The sequence below is a fragment of the Nicotiana attenuata genome, chromosome 1, assembly GCF_001879085.1.
Source record: "Nicotiana attenuata strain UT chromosome 1, NIATTr2, whole genome shotgun sequence".
Classification (NCBI taxonomy): Eukaryota; Viridiplantae; Streptophyta; class Magnoliopsida; order Solanales; family Solanaceae; genus Nicotiana; species Nicotiana attenuata.
Window position 1 is genome coordinate 7,517,153 of NC_031989.1, and position 19,538 is coordinate 7,536,690.

General features: G+C 37.3%; 2 protein-coding genes across 2 annotated transcripts; one reads left to right on the forward strand and one right to left on the reverse strand.

Annotated features, from left to right (window-relative positions):
* Positions 6,029–8,828, reverse strand: LOC109232686 (protein VACUOLELESS1-like). The gene is made up of 4 exons (XM_019398452.1): positions 8,678–8,828; positions 8,425–8,527; positions 7,404–7,501; positions 6,029–6,850 (listed from the first exon to the last, which is right to left on the reverse strand). Exons 1-4 carry the CDS (start codon positions 8,804–8,806, stop codon positions 6,686–6,688), a joined length of 495 nt encoding a protein of 164 aa, XP_019253997.1. The 5' UTR covers positions 8,807–8,828; the 3' UTR covers positions 6,029–6,685.
* On the forward strand, positions 10,859–19,127 carry LOC109232754. Its single transcript, XM_019398515.1, has 5 exons — positions 10,859–10,934; positions 11,015–11,107; positions 11,197–11,334; positions 17,587–17,709; positions 18,468–19,127. Exons 2-5 carry the CDS (start codon positions 11,039–11,041, stop codon positions 18,594–18,596), a joined length of 459 nt encoding a protein of 152 aa, XP_019254060.1. The 5' UTR covers positions 10,859–10,934; positions 11,015–11,038; the 3' UTR covers positions 18,597–19,127.

The following is a 19,538-nucleotide window of genomic DNA, read 5'->3' on the forward strand; positions in this document are numbered from 1 at the left end:
TTACTTAATTCGGGACATAACTCAGAGAGGTGATGCAAGAGTGTTGAAGATTGTGTCAGAGGATAATTTGGCAGACCCGTTTACAAAGAGCTTGACACAGAAGATTTTTGACAAGCATGTAGAAGGAATGGGTGTTAAAGTAGTAGACGCATGGTTATGAGTCTAAGTGGGAGATTGTTGGGATATACTATTAACCATGCAGTTTAGACATAGTATTATATTTTATTCTTTATGGAATAATTGTTTATTTAATTTATTCAATTCAATAAAGTACTTTTAAATAGATCATTTGCTACATGTGTGTCCTTTTAGTTATGTAGTAGACAATTTAGTGTATGGAGTCTTAGCTCATGCACAGAAGATTAAATTGTTGGTTCTCATAATTAATAAACTAAGTTCATAATCGAAGATACTGTTGGACAAAATTTCTTGATGATTGTAGCACAAGATTATTGTACAATTTGTCTTGATTATAGGAGTAGTTTTACTCCAATTTCTTGTGCTAGTATACTCAGTGTATATTGAACGGACCAAGTAGAGAAAAGATGTTTTTGTACTGAATATATAAAACATTTTCTCTAATTCATTAAATGAGCTTATACTCCTAATCTTGATATAATTGTTATGATCAATGTAATTTATTTATTGTTTTGATTTATCAAAAGGTACGACTCTATTTAGAGTTAGTATATGCCTAATAAATTGGACAATAACGAATAACATTTGTGAATAATAATTAGTTGATAGAATCCATGACTCGGTTTTGGGTTTGATGATACCCCTTTATATAAGCTTATAAGTTTTCATGTGAAAACCCGGCCGGTGGATTTTGTATCCGTCACATGAAATGGTTTAAGCGGAATTATAAAGGATTTAATTAGTTAAATTGAATTAAAAATATTCCAGTGATTTAATTTAATTAACTGGTATTTGAAATCTTAACATGGGGAGTTAAAATAAGTGTTGATGAATTTTCGAAATTCATATTGAGGAGTTCAATTGCAGTTTTTTAGTGGAATAAATTGCAATTAATTATAGTAAGAATTAATTCATGCTAATTTAGAATTAATACTATAATTAGTAGCCTCTTATTATTTCTGTGGTCCCTGCTATACCTAGTAAAAACCTGGACAGACTTGGGTAAAAAGTAGCTTGGGAGAAAAGTTACCTTTTGAGTTAGAGTAGGATTCTACTTGTAGAATCCTACACGATTTTAAGCTCTATTTAGGGTTTAATTTCGCATCTATAAAAGGTAGACTGGTTTCATCTAATTAATTACCCTAGAGTTGTGTTGTTCTTGCCCACCCAAAAGCAAAATTGTCCAACGTTTCACTAGGCAAATAGCAGAAGACTGCAGCCCTGGATTCTTGCTGCTTGGAAGGTTTGTGCAACTACTTCAAGAGGTTAGTGCTTCTAATCTCGTTATCATTACGTTGTCTAGTTTACATGTATTTAATGCCTGGTTGTATGCTTGCTTCCGCTGTACATAATCTAACAGTGGGAACCCTCCAAAACATGAAAACAATGCTTGTCCTCTTTGAGATTTTATTAGAAAATAGCCCCTCTCCAAGTCACTGACGTATATGCTCCATCCTTGGTTCAAGGATGATGTCTCAAGCAGGGAATGGTTGAGCATCGACATAAAAGCTTGACACAGATTGTTTTTTTTTCTCTTTTTCTAATTCTAGACCCAGTACATCGGTCGATATTCTCTGTTGATTATAAGATAAATTATTTGTAATACAAAGATTTTGTGTCTTGATTCAATTGTACTTTTTCAGCAATTATAATACCGTCAAGCTTTTATCATATACAAAACACCAAAAAGCTAATTGCTTAAAAATGTGAATGTTATATATATATATATATATATATATATATATATTATATATTATATTTTATATTATCACAAAAAAAAATTGCAAAGAAATATTCAAGGGAATGCCTTATAATTTTTATTATTACGACATTAACAAAAATGGCAATATCTTTCTTAGTCTTCCTCCCCCATATGGAATGAGCACAACAAGGTGTTAATACCACCATTAAAAGGAAAAAAACTAATGAAGATGTGCCAAAATACAAGTTACATATTAGTCTACATATTATCTCTAACAAATTTCATAACCCTTCAAGGTTCGGAGGAATTTCCGTTGGTGGTGGCGGAAAAGAAGCTTGTTCATCACCGCTTCCGGGCGAAGCAGCATCCTCCGCAAGTTCCGCTAGCATTTCTTCATAAGCTTCGTCTATCTCCGGTTGTGATTCAGCAAGTCCAAAATTTCTTTTTTCCGAACGGATCCAATCTCTGAAGAGTACTGATTTTTCCAAGCTCTCCCTCAGAGGCGCTCTATGATCACCTATTTGAAGTCTCGTTTGACTGAAAGTGCTCTCTGATGCCACTGTTGAAGCTTGAACACATAAAATATCTCTAGCCATCCTTGAAAGAACCAGAAAGTGTTTTTCTCTGGCCTTCCACCATTCCAAAAGATCAAAGGTGCCGTCTGGATTCTCTTTTTCAAGGCCCTGTGACAAATAAATTTGAAGCTCATTTAGATGTGAAGTATCATCAATATTATCACCTTGAGAACCCCTGAACTCCATCCAAGAACTAAGTGCTTTTAAGGCCGCAGTTCTTTTAGATGATTGCGAACTAGACGAAGTAGGAGTTGGAACATTTGGTCTAGCATGATCTAAGGCTTGTTGATAAGCATTATAAATTGTTTGAGTATTTATTTTAATTGAGGCTTTCGCATCTGCAAGTGTAGCTAATTCCTCATCTGAAAGATCTAAAGCCCTATAAATATTTGAATACCAAAAGTGAGGACCTCCTAATTTCATGGTAGGATTTAACATGTCAGCAACACCATAAATACGGGGGATAGGAAAAAAAATATTTTTTAAAATTTTCTTTCCTAGAATTTATAGCAAGTTGATAAATGAACCCACCCTGTGAAAATTGAACAAACAAATCACATAGTGCTGCAATATAAACTAAACAGTTTAAAATAGTAGGATAATATTGCCCAGACAATTCATTTGCAGCAGTATGAAATTGTTCTAAAAAATCTATACGAATTTTAACGTTAGTCCAATCTTGATTTGTAAGGATTTCTTCGTCATCCTCACCACCAACATGAGCATTAAACATTGCGTTTATTGGGTTTCTATATTCATATGCAACAACTAAACTTTCGTACATATAATTCCATCTAGTCGGACAAGCTTTAGGAACCTTTCTCTCTCTAAGGCCAAATTCATCATATTTTTTAAAATATTCTCTAAGTCTACTTCTACGGTTTGAATAAAAAAGCCAATTAAGAGCCATTTTAACCTTTTCAATTTCCAAATCTAAAATTTTCATACCTTCACTGACGATTAAATGATAAATATGATAAATACATCTAACATGGAAACAATTACTAAATGCAGGATTTAGTGTAGTTGTAAGCAAGCCTATAGCATTAGTGTTACTAGAAGCATTATCCATAGAAATTGATATTATTTTATCTCTAATGCAAAAATACTTACAAATATCTGCAATTGTGTTAGCAATAAACTTACCTGTGTAACGTGAATTAATTATTCTATAAGTAATAATGCGTTTTGCATTTTTCATTCTTCATCAATCCAATAAGTGATTATAGTAAAATAATTACAGTCATTACCACTTTTATCAATAGTGTAAACCAAGCCATTGATTATATCATTGTCATAGGTAAAGGACGAAAAGAAGAATTAACCAACGTGTCAATCGCTAAGCGCATCTAGGGATCCAACGCCCAACTGAACTAAAGAGGCCTTGCTTGATATGAAATCACTGCTATTTCTGTTCGGAATAAATAAATTAACTAATGTATCTATCTAACATCTGAAGGATTTGGATGATCAGTTGGTCACACCCTTTAATAATACGAAGCCAATATTAGTACTTCTTAGTTTTAGCTAACTAAATGCTCAACGTGTACCTGGAAAAAGTTAGTGCTACAGACCCAAATAATGTTGTAAATTACCTGGTAAAGTTGCTGCAATAGACATAACTTTATTTTTGCATATAGCGTCTTGAACCAGGCAAGGTACCAAACAAACTTGTTTAGACTGGGACGAGGCTGACATCCATTGACAGACACTTGAAGAACCACCTTTTGCTGCATTAATATATTAACAAAATAGCAATACTATAATATCAGTATTTCTACTAATTAAGCTACAACTTTGTGTAACACTATAAATGTCTATATAGTACCTTCATCTTCCCTTGTTCCTCAAAACTTCAGTTTTGGACTATCTTCGACACTTGAAGGTGCTGAGGCTAAATTAATAGTGTATACGTGTTCGACGCTTCAATGTGTGAGGTTACAATTAATTTTTGAGTGATCTGATTCTCCTTATCCTTAAATCACATGGAAAAATCTTATAATACTTGTTTTCTAGGAATGTTCAAACAGCCGCCACGGCATTACATTAAGGAAGTTGTATGATGGCTGTCTAGTATATTATCAGTTAAATATTCCTAAAAGTGTTAATTTGTCTCATTAGCAGGACAAAATAATAGTTGTATGTGAAATTAAAAGAAGCAAAATATTTCTAATATGAATCTTCCGAGCTGTACCCAAATGCTGACTTCTTGTAGTTAATTTGTAAAAGTATACTTTTTACCCTCGTCCTTTTCTTTTTCTAATTTTTCTCGTGTACACGACCTTTTCGAGTGTTGATGGCTGAGTGTACAAGAGATTATAAGCTTCTCACCATTAATTTTTAATACATTAACATAAAATATAACTTTGAACCACACAAACTTAAGATGACAAAATGATCATCTTTAATTAACCCAAATAATAAGTCAAGCAAGTTAAACTATTCAACATTAGTATCAGTTAAAGTCGAGAGTTGGGACATTCTGAGTAGGTTGACTTAAAAGACCAAACACCCGCACCGGATCTTGTTAAATCTTCGAGTCAGTAAACTCTTTATATTCTTTCCAGTCTTTGACGTTAGTATCCACAGAATTGATTATTTTTGCTTCCTTGAACTACACGCTAGTCATTACTTGTTTTCTTTATTTGCCCTCGTCCTATGGAACATAAATACTACTCATTTCGCCCCAATTTAGGTGGCGGAGTTTTAATTTCGAGAGTTAAACGAGTTTTTTTTTAATCACGATTTTTTCATGTCTTTAGGATATATTTCAAATTCTTTATTATTGTAACGTATAATACTTCTTATGTAGTTTCCAAATGTATAGATTTTGTTTCAAAAAACTTTAAAAATTTATGTCTAAATTCACTATTAAAATTAAGAAGTTTGTATATCAAAATTCGACATCCGCCCTATAAATCGAAACTAAATAGAACTGACAACCAATATGTTTGACTTCGTCAAGTTTGAAATTTAACTACTACCAAAATCTTTAGGCCGAATATATACTCTACACCTAAATTACCCGTAATGTTCAAAGTTCGATTTCATTCTGTTTTCCAAATGGAAACGGTCAAAAATAAAGTGGAATGTTGTGCGTACAAATGATACACCATTTTTAATGAACTTTTTAGAACAAGCATAATAGGTGAAAAAAAGAAAAGAACTTAGCATAATAAATACTATGGATTATTGCAAAGCAAATTACCTCTAATTTCCAAAGGCTCATTCAAGAAAATAGATTGAAAACAGATATAGTATTCCCCCACCTCCATGTTGGGCATTTCATATTTTGCTACAGCAACAGTTTGCTGTTTTCAATTGTGACACGAATTATCTAAGCTATTTCTGACAATTTAAAAGGATTGCTAGAGAAACGATTTAACATAACCAATCGTAATGACATAAAATGTTGTTTTGCTATGATACTCCAATTAACACGGGGTTTTTCCTATGGCAAAGGACAAGATTACCATCAAACCTTGGTCTAGCTCTGGTACTTTGAACGTATATTTTTCAAGCACTTCACATACGCGATCAACCTAATACGCAACGAACTTGTATTAAGATGGACTATCTAGATGTTACAAGAAATTAAGTGTCAAAATACACAGAGTAAAACAGAGAAATTAGATGTTCATTAAATCATTCCGTACAGATAAACAAGCACAATCTAAATGTCCACCGAGGATCCATCACATGAAAATCGTAGATAAGAACAGATCACTACAACGTGTCTAAAATTCCCACGATTTCCCAATCACTATTTCTCAAGTACGTACTCCTCGAACCAGCAAACTATCCTGTGACGTACATAGGATAGAAAAAAGAGTCCAAACGAGTTGGAAAAACAAGCAAAACATTACCAGCGAGCTGATGGAGTCAGTTTATTTTCGAACATCCACAGAGGATGTTACATCACTCAGCCACATAGAAACGGAAACTACATACCATGGAAATGTTAGAGCTCAAACGAATTCTGTTACCAATTCAGGGAGAAACATCAGCACATGCTTTCATATATCGTTTCTAACCAAGCTATTCACAGGATCTAGAACATGAGGAATCTTTGCCGGATTCAAACACTTCCACAACCTCAAACGCCATAAATATATAGAAAAAACAGGCAAGGAGAGAGGGCATGCAGCAGATGGGTTCCCAAGGGCTTCTTTTATCGTGCTCCAACGCTATCAATCCTCAATCAATGTTAATTTGGAAGAGTCATAACAACAACAGGCTCACACCAAAGGCAGCTAACAGATGGCCGGCATCAAGAAACACTTGGGAAGGATAACCGGTCTCGCAGTGTGTCAAAAATTGATGAAGCAGCTGCATTTTGGGCAAAAGTCTGCTTCAGCCTCCCAAGTAATTCATTATCTTTAGCCTGAGAAGCAGCATCGGCAGCTTCCTTGGCCATTCCAACTCGGGCATAAGCCTGTTAATGAATTCACAGATCCCATAAGCAAGAAAAATCACTTTAATTGACGCAGCAAATGCATTTTTACTGGTGATTATGTAACCCAATGTCTTTTCACATTCATCATCAGTTCATTCTCCTCTCTTCCTTTTTCATGGAAGAACTGGGTGTTGGGGTGGGAAATGCATTTATGACACTACATGCACTCAAATCAACCAGGTGGTCTATGTTAAAGAGTTAATGAAGTAATCATTCTCTCTTCATTATCGCTACCGCTCTGTGGATTGAAATAAGCTCACACAACTCCCTATGTTTTAAAAAACAATGCATATCTTGGTAAACCTATTCTGATATCTGAATCTGACTCATATTAGCTTTTTGCAACGATCAGACAAACGTACTTCCTTTTATATTAGTCGAAATATCTGTTGTTTTCAACTTCAAAACTCACCCAATAATGACCAAATGTGGGTAAAGTTCAAAACTCAAACTTAAACTACTTGAGTTATGTGGCATGTCAAACATGTCTATAGATCAAATGTGGGAAATCTCAGAACAGATAAACTATTACCTCTGCTCTTTCGCGAGGATCAGTCAGCTTTGGTATGTACTTTAGCGCTTCACCTTTCTCATCTGCATCAACACATGCCTCGACAAATGGGCGGTAACCTAGAAGAGAAAAAAGAGGAGAAAAGGGGATGACTATAAGATATCCATTACCCTTCATTAGCATGTATGCTATCTACAAACATGTCCACGGTGCCCCTTTCACTGGCAGTCACAAGAAGCAGAAATACATTTCACATGGCTACAAGAGAAAAGAGCTAGTTCAACACGGCTACAACAAACCTAGTTTAACCAAGAAACATTATAAAGCATACCAAGAATTTCAAGAGGTAAGTGTAGCTAACTGTCACTCTAGAGTGAAGCCGATTACACAAATTAACTTCCTCAGTCTCAAGACCTAAGCTAGCCAAGCCTGTAGCTATTACATTAGGTATGGTCATGGAGGGCACTCTAGAGCCGAGGGTCTTCCGGAAACCTCTCTACCGTCAAAAGGTAGGGGTAAGGTCTGCGTACAGTTTACCCTCCCCTACTTGTGGGATTTCACTGGGTTTGTTGTTGTTATGGTCATGGAGGGCACTGCCATAAAGGAGGGGTTAATACGGTAAAAGAAAAAAAATTGAAGATATCAAAAAGAGCAGCAGTACATACAGCAGTCATGTAGGGAAAAGCCATCTCTGCAGATGCCTTATTGTTTATAGTGAACCTCTATTAATGTGTAGGGCACAATTGCAGAAACTCCCAGATCAGGTGCCATAACGTACATATGACATTTTCTAATTCAAGCGTTAACTTTCAACCTAATTTCCTGCTCCTTGAAATGTAAAACCATCGTAAACCTATTTGAATTAAACTAACATCAATTTCCTAAATACAATTGATCACAACAATAAAGAGAAGATAAGTTAAAATTAATAATATCCTGATTATAATACAAATACCACAGTGAAAATGCATATAGAAATATTTCATTGAAATAATAGAGGAAGTCATAGATCCCTTCCTGTTAAGCTACTGAGGAAACTTACCAATTGGTGGCCTTTTCTCCTTTGAAAACTTCTCCAAGGCATCCCAATCCCTAATAGTTGCCAGAGCAAAAACTTTGAGCCAATACCAGCGCTTTTCCGAAACCTGAATCATCCAAGAAAGTATAATCAAGGGCAATTTAAATTGAACAAAGCCAAAAGTTTAACATGTACTTCAAAAGAGGGTACATAAATCACTAATAAAATAGAAAATAGAAGTATATCGTCACTGTGAGCCAAACAAGAAAGTAGAGACCTTAAATTCTGTTTTGACTTTTGCGGCAGCACGATGGTTCCCCAGCACAATGCATGTACGAATTGTATCACTTATACTTGAATCCACAAAGATGGCCTGTTTTGTAGTCACCTCCAACTCATGTTGCATCCTGTATCAGTATATGAATAATAAGACAAGCAAACGACATTTAAAGAGAAGTTAAGCAGAAATAAACAGTAACAAGAGAGAGAGAAGAGAGGGAGGTAGATGCATTCGGAGTTCACATTTTTGTGCAAGTAACCTGTTAGATTTGTTCCCACTTTTTACAAAATTTTATAAGAGAAATCCATAATATCACATAAACTGAAAAGGTTGCAGAAAGAAAAAACTATTCTAGAAGTATGTCGCTCTAGTTGTCAAAGAGCATCATTGCAACTACAAAAGATATCATGGCCCATAAACAAACATTTATTACTTGCTGAAGAGTGGTTGACAAAACTCAGAACTTAAATGACTTGGTTATTCTATAAAAGCTTGGGCTACTATCCTTGGCTGCAAACATAGGAAGAAAAGAATAGACTTTAGTCGGTGTATGAGACTTGGAAGGATGTATATCATCTTCTGATCTATTGCAAAGTCACCTCTAAACTCAGGTATTTATGTAGAATTCCAGAGCCACCATTCTGGCACCTTGACATAAATTAGATGCAAGTTCTACAAATTTATGCAGGAAAACTCATCCCTCGAATAGAAATTTATGGGAAGAAAGCACTAAAGATGACCTCGGTAATTCATGATACACCCCATCTAAGAAAAGTAGGGATCAAGTTGAGTACATAAGAGATGAGGCACATATATAGTGGATAATATAAAAGATAAGAATGTTATTTGACTCGTTGTAGTAACCATTCTGAAACTAGCATCTAATTTTAGCATTGCATGTTTTAATTGCAGCTAGTGCGCTTGACAATATAATAGAAAAAGGGCTTTTTAATCGTTGATTTAGAAATTTTATGTAGGAGCCTACATGTAAATCATAATGCAAAACTCAGCATCACTTTCAGCAGAAGAAAAATGGACCATCAACTCAAAGACAAATAAAGACAGGAAAAGTGGAAAAATAGGAAAAAAGGACTAAGGGCNTACATGCTGTCTTATCCCTTCAAAGCAAACTCTCTTTCTGTCCAGCCATGTTGTCCATAAGACACAGGGGGATTGTTCTCCACACTGGCTGCTGACTTCTTGCCACTTGTTGATGTTGCCATGTCTCCAGCAGACTTTTTACATTTTGTGGCATAACCCATTTGATACCATATAAACCAAGGAATAGCTCCCAACACTGTCTTGCCACTTTGCAATGAATGAGGAGATGATCGACTGTTTCTAATTCTTCTTCACACATACAGCATCTATTAATTAAAATAGTTCCTCTCTTCTGTAGATTATCCTGATTTAAACAAGCTTCCTTTGCTGCCACCCACCCAAAACATGCTACTTTAACAGGAGCTTCTGATTTCCATATTGCTTTCCATGGCCAATCAAATTCATACCTCCGTTGTTGCTTTTGTAAAAGAGTATAACCTCTGCTAACTATGAATTTCCCATCATTACTTGCTGCCCAAATCATTGAATCTCTCCTATTGCCCTCCAAACTGACACTCCTCAGCAATTGCATTAACTGGGCGAATTAATCTACTACCCCGTCATTAAGGCCCCTCCTGAAGATCAACTGCCAGCCATTACTTGAGTTAAAGCCTGCTACCTTCCCATTCTTGTCAGAGAAGCAGCGATATAAAACTGGAAATTTTGATTTGAGACTTTCATTCCCCATCGATACATCAAACAAGAATTGGATATTTTTACCATTCCCCAGCTTCAACTTTACAAACTGACTACAATCTTTCGATAGACTTCTGATAGTGCTCCAAAGTCTCCCTTTGGAAGAGGATTGGACTGCATGAGGATTCCAAAAATCCTTCCTTCCATATTTGACATCTATGAATTGTTTCCATAACCTATTGCTTTCATCATTATATCTCCAAAGCCACTAAAATAATAGGCTTTTGTTGTGCAGCCTTAAATTCCTTTCCCCCAAAACAATCTCTTTTGCTTTTCCATTTCTATGTTTTTAGAGCTAGTTATTTTTATGAACTACATTCGTCACCAGATGACAAGTCCTTACTTGAAAAACAAATGACATATTAGATTTACAATCCAGGTATCATTGGGACCATTGACATTTGCATCAAAATTTGTTCTAGTTGGGGATCATTATCAATTACCACCACTCATCCAGGTAATCTTGATTCTCTCTGCGTTGAGCTCCAATGCTTGTGTAACTTGTGATACCAAAACTTCGAACTGTTTCCATGTTAGAGTGCAGAGGCTAGAGAAAATGGAATGGCAGTAAGCCTGTTCTGCAGACTCTCAGAAGCTCATCCCCAAGCAATTTGTGCTTTGCAAAGCCAGGTATCTTCAAATTTCAATAAGATGTTTCTTTCCACCTCTGAAGTTCGTTTGGGTTAATATAGTTGCCATTACTATGCTACAACTTGCAGTACCGCATGTGTGCAGCCATAATGGAATTATCAAATGCCTTGATATATGGTCACAGATTGCGATGTGGTTCTTCTCAAGTAGAAAATGCCAAAATCAAGTACATAACATTGCCATCTGGACCTACTTGGATAAAGGAGGTGATAGTCAGTGATTACATTGCTTCCAAGTACAATGCTGCTTTATTTTAGTAATGATCCAAACATAAGAGGCCTGCCTCAGCTAGAAAAGAATGATCTTAGGATGGAAAATAGATGTCGCGTCCAAGTATGATACTACTTTATTCTATATATTCCAAACTATAGAGGCCTGCACCTTCTATAAAGAGATTGATGCCTGGATGGAAGATACGCCTGGTGAAACTTGTCCATTCTTTGGGCACTCGTAAGTTTAAGTTAAGTGTTTGAGCTGCTGGTTCATTTCTGCAAAGTTAATTCCGGCAATAAATGATGTACTTTCAAGATTTTGCACCTCTCAAGTACAAAGAAGGGAGAAAAACAAAAGCACCTGGTAAAGTTTTTCACAAAACTAGCGAAAGCGTTCTTCAAACTCACATGTAAGATGAAAAGAAAAGCGTTCTTCAAACTCACATGTAAGATGAAAAGAAACCTCACCCACACGTTCTTCAATCCCGCAAGATTGCAAGAAGCGTTGAATAAAGGAAGAACAATGAAATAAAAAGTAAATCAATAGCTTAGAAAAACTAATCACCAATGTTTATTCTCAGCATATTAAACCCTTTAAATAGGTCTTACAATGTGTAAAATTGGTAAGGTTAAGGAAAACTAATCCTAATTAAACTAGAATAAGAATAAGACTAAAAAAACCTATCCTAACTAAAATAGGAAAAAGAATTCTAGTAGGAATGGGCTACCAACTAACAATCCTAGTTTGACTAGAACTACAAATATAATCCTACTAAAACAAAGATTAAATTACTAGGAAACAAGAAATAAGAAATCCCTATCTGTAAGGAAAAGAAATCCTAATCTTGAATGGATTCTTGGACTTCTTCAATTTCTTGAAATTCTTGGGCCTCAATTGGACTAAGGCTAATTAGTGTAAGCATTTTAAATTCGCGGCCCAATTCTCCCAATCCATTGGCACCTTCATGAGCCCAATAAGCCTCCGTTGTTCTAGAAAACACGGCCACCATATGTTCATCATATATCAAATATACACAAAGTTCTCTTCAACATAGATTCGTCTGCCAGCACGACAAATCGCCTTCAGAATGTTCAAGCAGTTCTTCTGTGTGCTCAGAGGCTGGGTCACGTAATGCCCGACAGGGCAATTGCTAATAAAAGAACTTGAAGAGTTTAGGAGCAATGCATTAGCTGATTCAGTGAACAAACATCAGTGTCGGTTAATACTGCAGCGGATCAAATATGTCTCCAACCACTCGGAAAGCAAGTGAGTAGAACGTCATTCTTTCCTCTTAAATGGTAATGTAGCTCAAACAATAAGCCTTTGCCTGGAGCTGATTTTATATACCGAAGAATGCGGACAACTGCATCCCAATGACTATCACATGGAGAATCCATAAACTGACTCACAACACTCATAGGAAAGGAAATATCAGGTCTAGTCACTGTGAGGTAATTTAATTTACCAACCAACCGCCTATATCTTGCAGGATCGCTAAGAGGCTCCCCCCGTCCTGGCAGAAGTTTAGAATTCGGATCCATCGGAGTGTCAACAGGTCTACAACCTGTCATTCCTGTCTCCTCAAGAATATCTAAGGCATACTTCCGTTGTGAGATCACAATACCTAAGCGGGACTGAGCGACCTCAATACCCAGAAAATACTTTAATCTGCCTAGATCCTTAGTCTGAAAGTGCTGAAAGAGATGTTGCTTCAACTTACTAATACCATCCTAATCATTGCCGGTAATAACAATATCGTCAACATAAACGACCAGATAAATACAGAGATTTGAAGTAGAATGTTGATAAAATACAGAGTGATCAGCTTCACTACGAGTCCTGCCAAACTCCTGAATAACTGTGCTGAACTTACCAAACCAGGCTCGAGGAGACTGCTTTAGAGCATAGAGGGACCAACGCAACCGACATACAAGGCCACTAGACTCCCTCTGAGCAACAAAACCAGGTGGTTGCTCCATATAAACCTCATCCTCAAGGTCACCGTGAAGAAAAGCATTCTTAATGTCCAACTGATAGAGAGGCCAATGGCGAACAGTAGCCATGGATAGAACAAGGCGGACTGATGCAATTTTAGCCACGGGAGAGAAAGTATCACTGTAATCGAGTCCAAATATCTGAGTATATCCTTTGGCAATAAGACGAGCCTTAAGTCGATCAACCTGGCCATCTGGACCAACTTTGACTGCATACACCCAACGACAACCAACCATCGATTTACCCGAAGGAAGAGGAACAAGCTCCCAAGTACCACTTGTATGTAAAGCAGACATCTCGTCAATCATAGCCTGTCGCCATCCGGGATGAGACAGTGCTTCACTTATAGATTTAGGGATGGAAACAGAGGACAAAGATGACACAAATGCACAATGGGATGATGAGAGACGATGGTAGCTTAAACCGATATAATGAGGATTAGGATTAACCGTGGACCGTATACCTTTTCGTAGTGCAATCGGTTGATTAAGAGGAGACAAGTCCGCAGTATTAGCAGGGTCAGGTGCAGAACGTGAATCAGCTGGGCCTGATGCTGGGGGCGGACGACGATGATAAGTCAGGAGTGGTGGAGCTGTAGAAGGTTGAACTGGACTAGGTGGTGGCACTGGAGCGATAGTTGGTGAACTGGACTAGGTGGTGACACTGGACTCGGTGGTGACACTGGAGCTATAGGTGGTGGAGCTGCAACTGGAACTGTAGGCGGTGGAGCTATGGAGGAAGATGAATGGGAGATAGGGACTGAATCTCCAAAAGAAGGAACAGGTATATCTAAGTGATTAACTGGACCTGTGAAGTATGATTGGGTTTCAAAGAAGGTAACATCAGCAGACATAAGAAATCGCTGAAGGTCAGGAGAATAACATCGATATCCCTTTTGCGTTCTCGAGTAACCCAGAAATATGCACTTAAGAGCACGAGGAGCTAACTTATCTTTTCCTGGAGTAAGGTCATGAACAAAGCACGTACTCCCAAAGACACGGGGTGGAAGAGAGAACAAAGGTAAGTGGGGAAACAGGACAGAGAATGGAACTTGATTTTGGATAGCTGAAGATGGCATGCAATTAATAAGATAACAAGATGTAAGAACTGGATCCCCCCAAAAACGCAACGGAACATGAGATTGTATTAGTAGGGTACGAGCAGTTTCAATAAGATGTTTATTCTTTCTTTCAGCTACCCCATTTTGTTGGGATGTGTACGGACAAGATATTTGATGAATAATCCCATGGGAGTTCATAAATTGCTGAAATGGGGAAGACAAATACTCTAGGGCATTATCACTACGAAATGTGTGGATAGAAACCCCAAATTGATTTTGAATTTCAGCATGGAAGGTCTGGAAAATAGAAAACAACTGAGATCGATTTTTCATCAAAAATATCCAAGTGCACCTGGAATAATCATCAATGAAACTGACAAAGTAGCGGAATCCTAAGGTAGAACTAACTTGACTAGGACCCCAAACATCTGAATGGACTGAAGTAAAAGGTGACTCTGCTCGATTATCAAGACGCCGCGGGAAATGGGAGCGGGTATGCTTACCGAGCTGACACGACTCACACTCTAAAGTGGACAAGTGAGATAAGCCAGGTACCATTTTCTGAAGTTTTGACAAACTGGGATGTCCTAACCGTTTATGTAATAAATCTGGTGAATCAGTAACGGGAGAAGTTATTGGAGGAAGACAAGATGCGAGTCCATGTGATTTTGCAAGGATAAGGTAATAAAGTCCATCTGATTCACGTCCGGTACCAATGATCCGCCCTGTACTACGTTCCTGTATAAAAACAAGGTCATCAAGAAATAAAACAGCAGATTTAAGTGATTTGGCTAAGCGACTAACGGCTATGAATTAAAAGGACTACCAGGAACATAAAGAACTGAGTCTAAAGGTAAGGAAGGAAGTTGACTTGCTTGACCTATTGCAGTTGCCATGGCTTGAGACCCATTGGCCATTGTGACTGTTGGAAGAGATTGAGAATATGAGATACTAGTGAAAAGAGATTTATTACCAGAAATATGATCAGATGCACCTGAATCAATGACCCAAGACTCAGAAGGTGAAGATTGGGAGACACAGTCATGCTACTATTTGTTGGAACAACGGAGGTTAATCCTGAAGATGTCTGTTTACGTGCTTTGTACTGAAGGAACTCAATATAATCCGGTAAAGAAACCATCTGGATTGGATTTAATGCATTCGATCCAACGAATTGTGAGTCTAAGGCTTCTAATAAGAATGACATTATAATGTTTACGCCGGCAAAAGGTCAAAAAATTGTTTGGAAGTCACTGTTTCACTGTTACTGTTCATCGGAAACACTGTAGCTCGCCGGAAAATAAAAAAGTCGTTGGAATCTGATGTAAACTTGATAGGTAGGCTCGGAAAAGCAAGACGATTACACTGTTCAAAAGAAACTTTCTCCAAAATCTGGCCGGAAACACTGTAGCTCACCGGAAAATTCCAAAGTTGTCGTAATTTGTTAGGGATAGCACTGGTCGACTCGGAATTGAGGTGCGAGTGACCTTTCTTGAAGGAAGTTCGCCGAAAAATGGCTGGAAGGGGTCTCACACGCCCGGCGCGTGCACAGATCTCGCCGGAAAATTTTCACTCTGTTCGGCGCGTGAGGGCGCGTGGTAGTGAGTTTTCCGGCGGGTTTTGTTGGGATTTGGTCGCGGGGCTACGACGGACCTTGTGGTGGTGTTGGTTTGTTCACAACACTGATAAATAATGACTTTGATGTAAACAATCACTTAGGTCACCGGAAAATTGCACGGTGACGACTGATTTCTTCCCGGATGTCGTTGGAATGACGCACAACGATAATTATCTCACCAATGCTCTGATACCATGTGAGAATGCACAGGAGAAAATATTATTAATTAATTAAATTGACAATGATACAAAGAGCCCTATATATATAATACATGTCCTACTCCTAATACATATGGGATTAGGGTTATTTACTACTATTTAAGTATCAAACTAACAAAGCATATCATTTAACTGATCCGAGTGATGGAAGGATTACTCGGCACTTAAAGGTCAAGATCTCTACTTCTCTTTATTGTTATAGTTGATCATCGTTTCTTTTATGCTTTGCATCTTTGTAAATTGTAATCATGACGAAAACATCTTTTTCCAAAGTCACACATTGATTAAATGTATGGGCTATTATCTTTTTCATATGGTTTTGGACAATTCTTACCGTTTGAGCTAACTTTTGTTATGAGTTAAGCCCAAGATCCATTTTCTTAACGTGGTATCAGAGTCGAATCCACCATGCTATTCTGCTATTCGTTGTCGGGCCACTCATGTTATGTTACTCTGTGCTCTATATGTCGAGCCCTGGGTGTGCAGGAGATGTTAAAATCGCTCACCAGTCAAATGTAGGGCTGTAATCTCCTCGTGCGGTTTTGAATAATTCTCACCACTTGAACTTTCGGGATTGAGTTAGGCCAAAGGTCCACTTCCTTAACTAGCTTAATGGTTTTTATACAAAATTGGCTGCAATAGTGCCAATGAGAATATGTCTCCATTTTATCCTCTTTTGCTTGTGTAATCATAGTGGTCTGTTATTAATTTTTTACAAGTGGTAGCAAACCTATTAAAAATACTCTTGATTTTCTTTTCTAAAGAGTGCAAGCCTGTGTTTCGACGAAAAACGGTTGCAAGATTTTTTCCAAACAACTTTTTTAGTGTTCTGTAAAGTTTTTTGAGTCTTATGGCACACAATCTGAAAAACTAGCATATTCCTTTAGTTTTAATCTTGTTACTGGTACCATTTCTGAAACACATAAAAGCTTTTTAGGACATCTAAAAACTTGTCAACTTTTCTCTATTTAAAAGTTCTGCAAATGGTGTTTAATGTGTTCATGCGAACTAAAACTCTTATGTACATAAGCCCCCATGCAGAAATAGCGGATTTCTATGTGTTGCCAAAGCGTGGTGTTAAAGTTACATTTCTTCAGCTTTTAGCATAAAATCAGTTTTGGATCTATCAGGTTGTAAAATTTGGTTAAATACAAAATTGTTAAAGGAGTTTAAATAATGAGAGCATAGTGTATCAAATGGGCCATGAGCCGACCGGTTAGTTATGCGCTAATAATATTTTGTATTAGTATGGGTTGCGTTGTTTGACTGGAACTATTGCTCAGGTGAATTACTATTTATTCGTAATTCTTGGAAAACTAAGAGGCAGCATCTACTGACATTCATAATTTTGCAGGTTCTAAATTTGACTGAGATAGAACTTAGTCGGGTGGATTTACAAGTTGGACTTTCTGGTGGATTATATTTCATGGATGGATCTCCTCAAGCAGTACGCCAGCTCCGCAACCTTAATTCACAGGTTAGACCTTGTCCTGAGACCGTCATGCTTATTTATCAAGTTCAGTTTCCTCCCTCATGGATGTGTTTCTCCTGCCGACAAAAGACAAAACTACTTTGCTCATTGAACATGTTATATTTGTCCCCCTTCTAGATGCATCTTCTCCTCTGACTTTCGTGTCATGACTTTGGTTACTGTCAAACGCTAACCCCATCAAATAGGTATGGTTGTTCCTTGAGCCGACTTTGGCAGCAGCAGCAGCTAATTGATATTGTAGAGCTATTAACATCATTTTTATCAAAACTGCTTCAACCTCAAGATACCATAACTACAAAATACTATTGAATGATTGACATTATTACTGTGTCAAGTGGTGAAAATTACTTGTTGCAGATTAACTTGTTGAAAACAAAAGAAAAAGACATAATAAAGAAGTGAAAACTAAAAGATTGCAACTGCATAATAAAAGCCTATTGATGATGTGGCATGGTAATACAACAGCAATGTTGACACCTACTGGAGGAAGGTGTTAAATGCTAAACATGGAGGCAAAATCAGTGGTGCACTAGCGCGGTGTCCTTCCCGTATGGCTTGGGACCCTGGAAGCACATACCCAAAGCTATTGGAGACTTCAAAAATAATACCTGCTTTGAAGTGGGTAACGGAGAGAAGATAAGTTTCTGGCATGACTTACTAGATTTGACATAATACACTGAAAGTGGTGTTTCTAGTCTTATTCCTGTTTTTCTCTTACCAAAAGCTACTATTGCTCAATGTAGAAGATGGAACATTGTCTTCAGGAGGAACTGCCCAGACTTGAAGATAGGAAGTCTCTTGGCTGTAATGAGAAAGTTGGACCAGGTGATTGCGGATATGCTGGAAGAGGACAGATTGATGTGCCGATATGAGGCACAGATAGCAAAGGCATTTCCACAGTACGGCATGCTAACACGCCACTTAGATCCAATATCTGGAAGTTAATCTTGAGAACCAAAGACTCAACAGAAATTACACGTGCCTTCGTTGGGTAATGTTGCATAAGGCTTGCCTCACTTGAGTTAAATTTAAGAGAAAGCTCTTTGTTTTCCTGCATAAAATGCTATCTATGTAATGCTATCTATGTAATGCTGAGTGCATATAGGGAAGATGCCCACCACCTCTTCCTGCTTGTTGCAAGGGATAGTAGGAACATGTACTAAAATCTTTTTGCCGTGCACCATAAAGGCATCTTATATCAGTTGGGATGATTGGAGGATGGAGAAACTATCTAGGAGTTACAGCGAACTATCCGTAGGTTGCATATTTTGGATGTTATGGATAGAGAGAAGTCTGAGGTGTTGAGGGGGTATCAACTCCCATGACTTCCCTAGGCGCAAGATATCTTGTGCTGTACTAACTTTTCTTAGTACTGTAAGTCACATAAATCGGTTTGTGGATTTTGTTAGCTTCTTTATATATATATATATATATATATATATATTTTACTTCACCAAGAAAGTAAAGAAGTGAAGACAGTGCTGCATTGCAGTTTAGTGACAATGACCTAAAATAGTAATATGTAGTTAGATGACAAGAAGATAATCTAGGATATACTCTTGAAATTCCCCCAAGTAAGGTTGCTACGGTGCATGTGGAATGCAGGAGGAAGGATGTCACGACCCGGATTTTCCGCCCTCGGGAGTCGTGATGGCGCCTACTAATGAAAGCTAGGCAAGCCAAATTTAATTACTTATCCATTAATAATCTAATCCATTTAACAATTTACGACAATAATACAAAAACAACGAAATTCAATAATAAGCGGAAGTCTTATCATTTTATAAAGCTGGATGGAAATGCGGAAGGTTCAA

Coding starts and splice junctions, on each gene's coding strand:
- LOC109232686 (XM_019398452.1), bottom strand. CDS start 8,806: ATGCAACATGAGTTGGAGGTGACTACAAAACAGGCCATCTTTGTGGAT. Junction 8,528..8,677: donor AAGTCAAAACAGAATTTAAG/GTCTCTACTTTC, acceptor TGGATGATTCAG/GTTTCGGAAAAGCGCTGGTA. Junction 6,851..7,403: donor ATCCTCGCGAAAGAGCAGAG/GTAATAGTTTAT, acceptor ATTCATTAACAG/GCTTATGCCCGAGTTGGAAT.
- LOC109232754 (XM_019398515.1), top strand. CDS start 11,039: ATGGCAGTAAGCCTGTTCTGCAGACTCTCAGAAGCTCATCCCCAAGCA. Junction 11,108..11,196: donor TTTGTGCTTTGCAAAGCCAG/GTATCTTCAAAT, acceptor TACAACTTGCAG/TACCGCATGTGTGCAGCCAT. Junction 11,335..17,586: donor GACCTACTTGGATAAAGGAG/GTGATAGTCAGT, acceptor ATAATTTTGCAG/GTTCTAAATTTGACTGAGAT.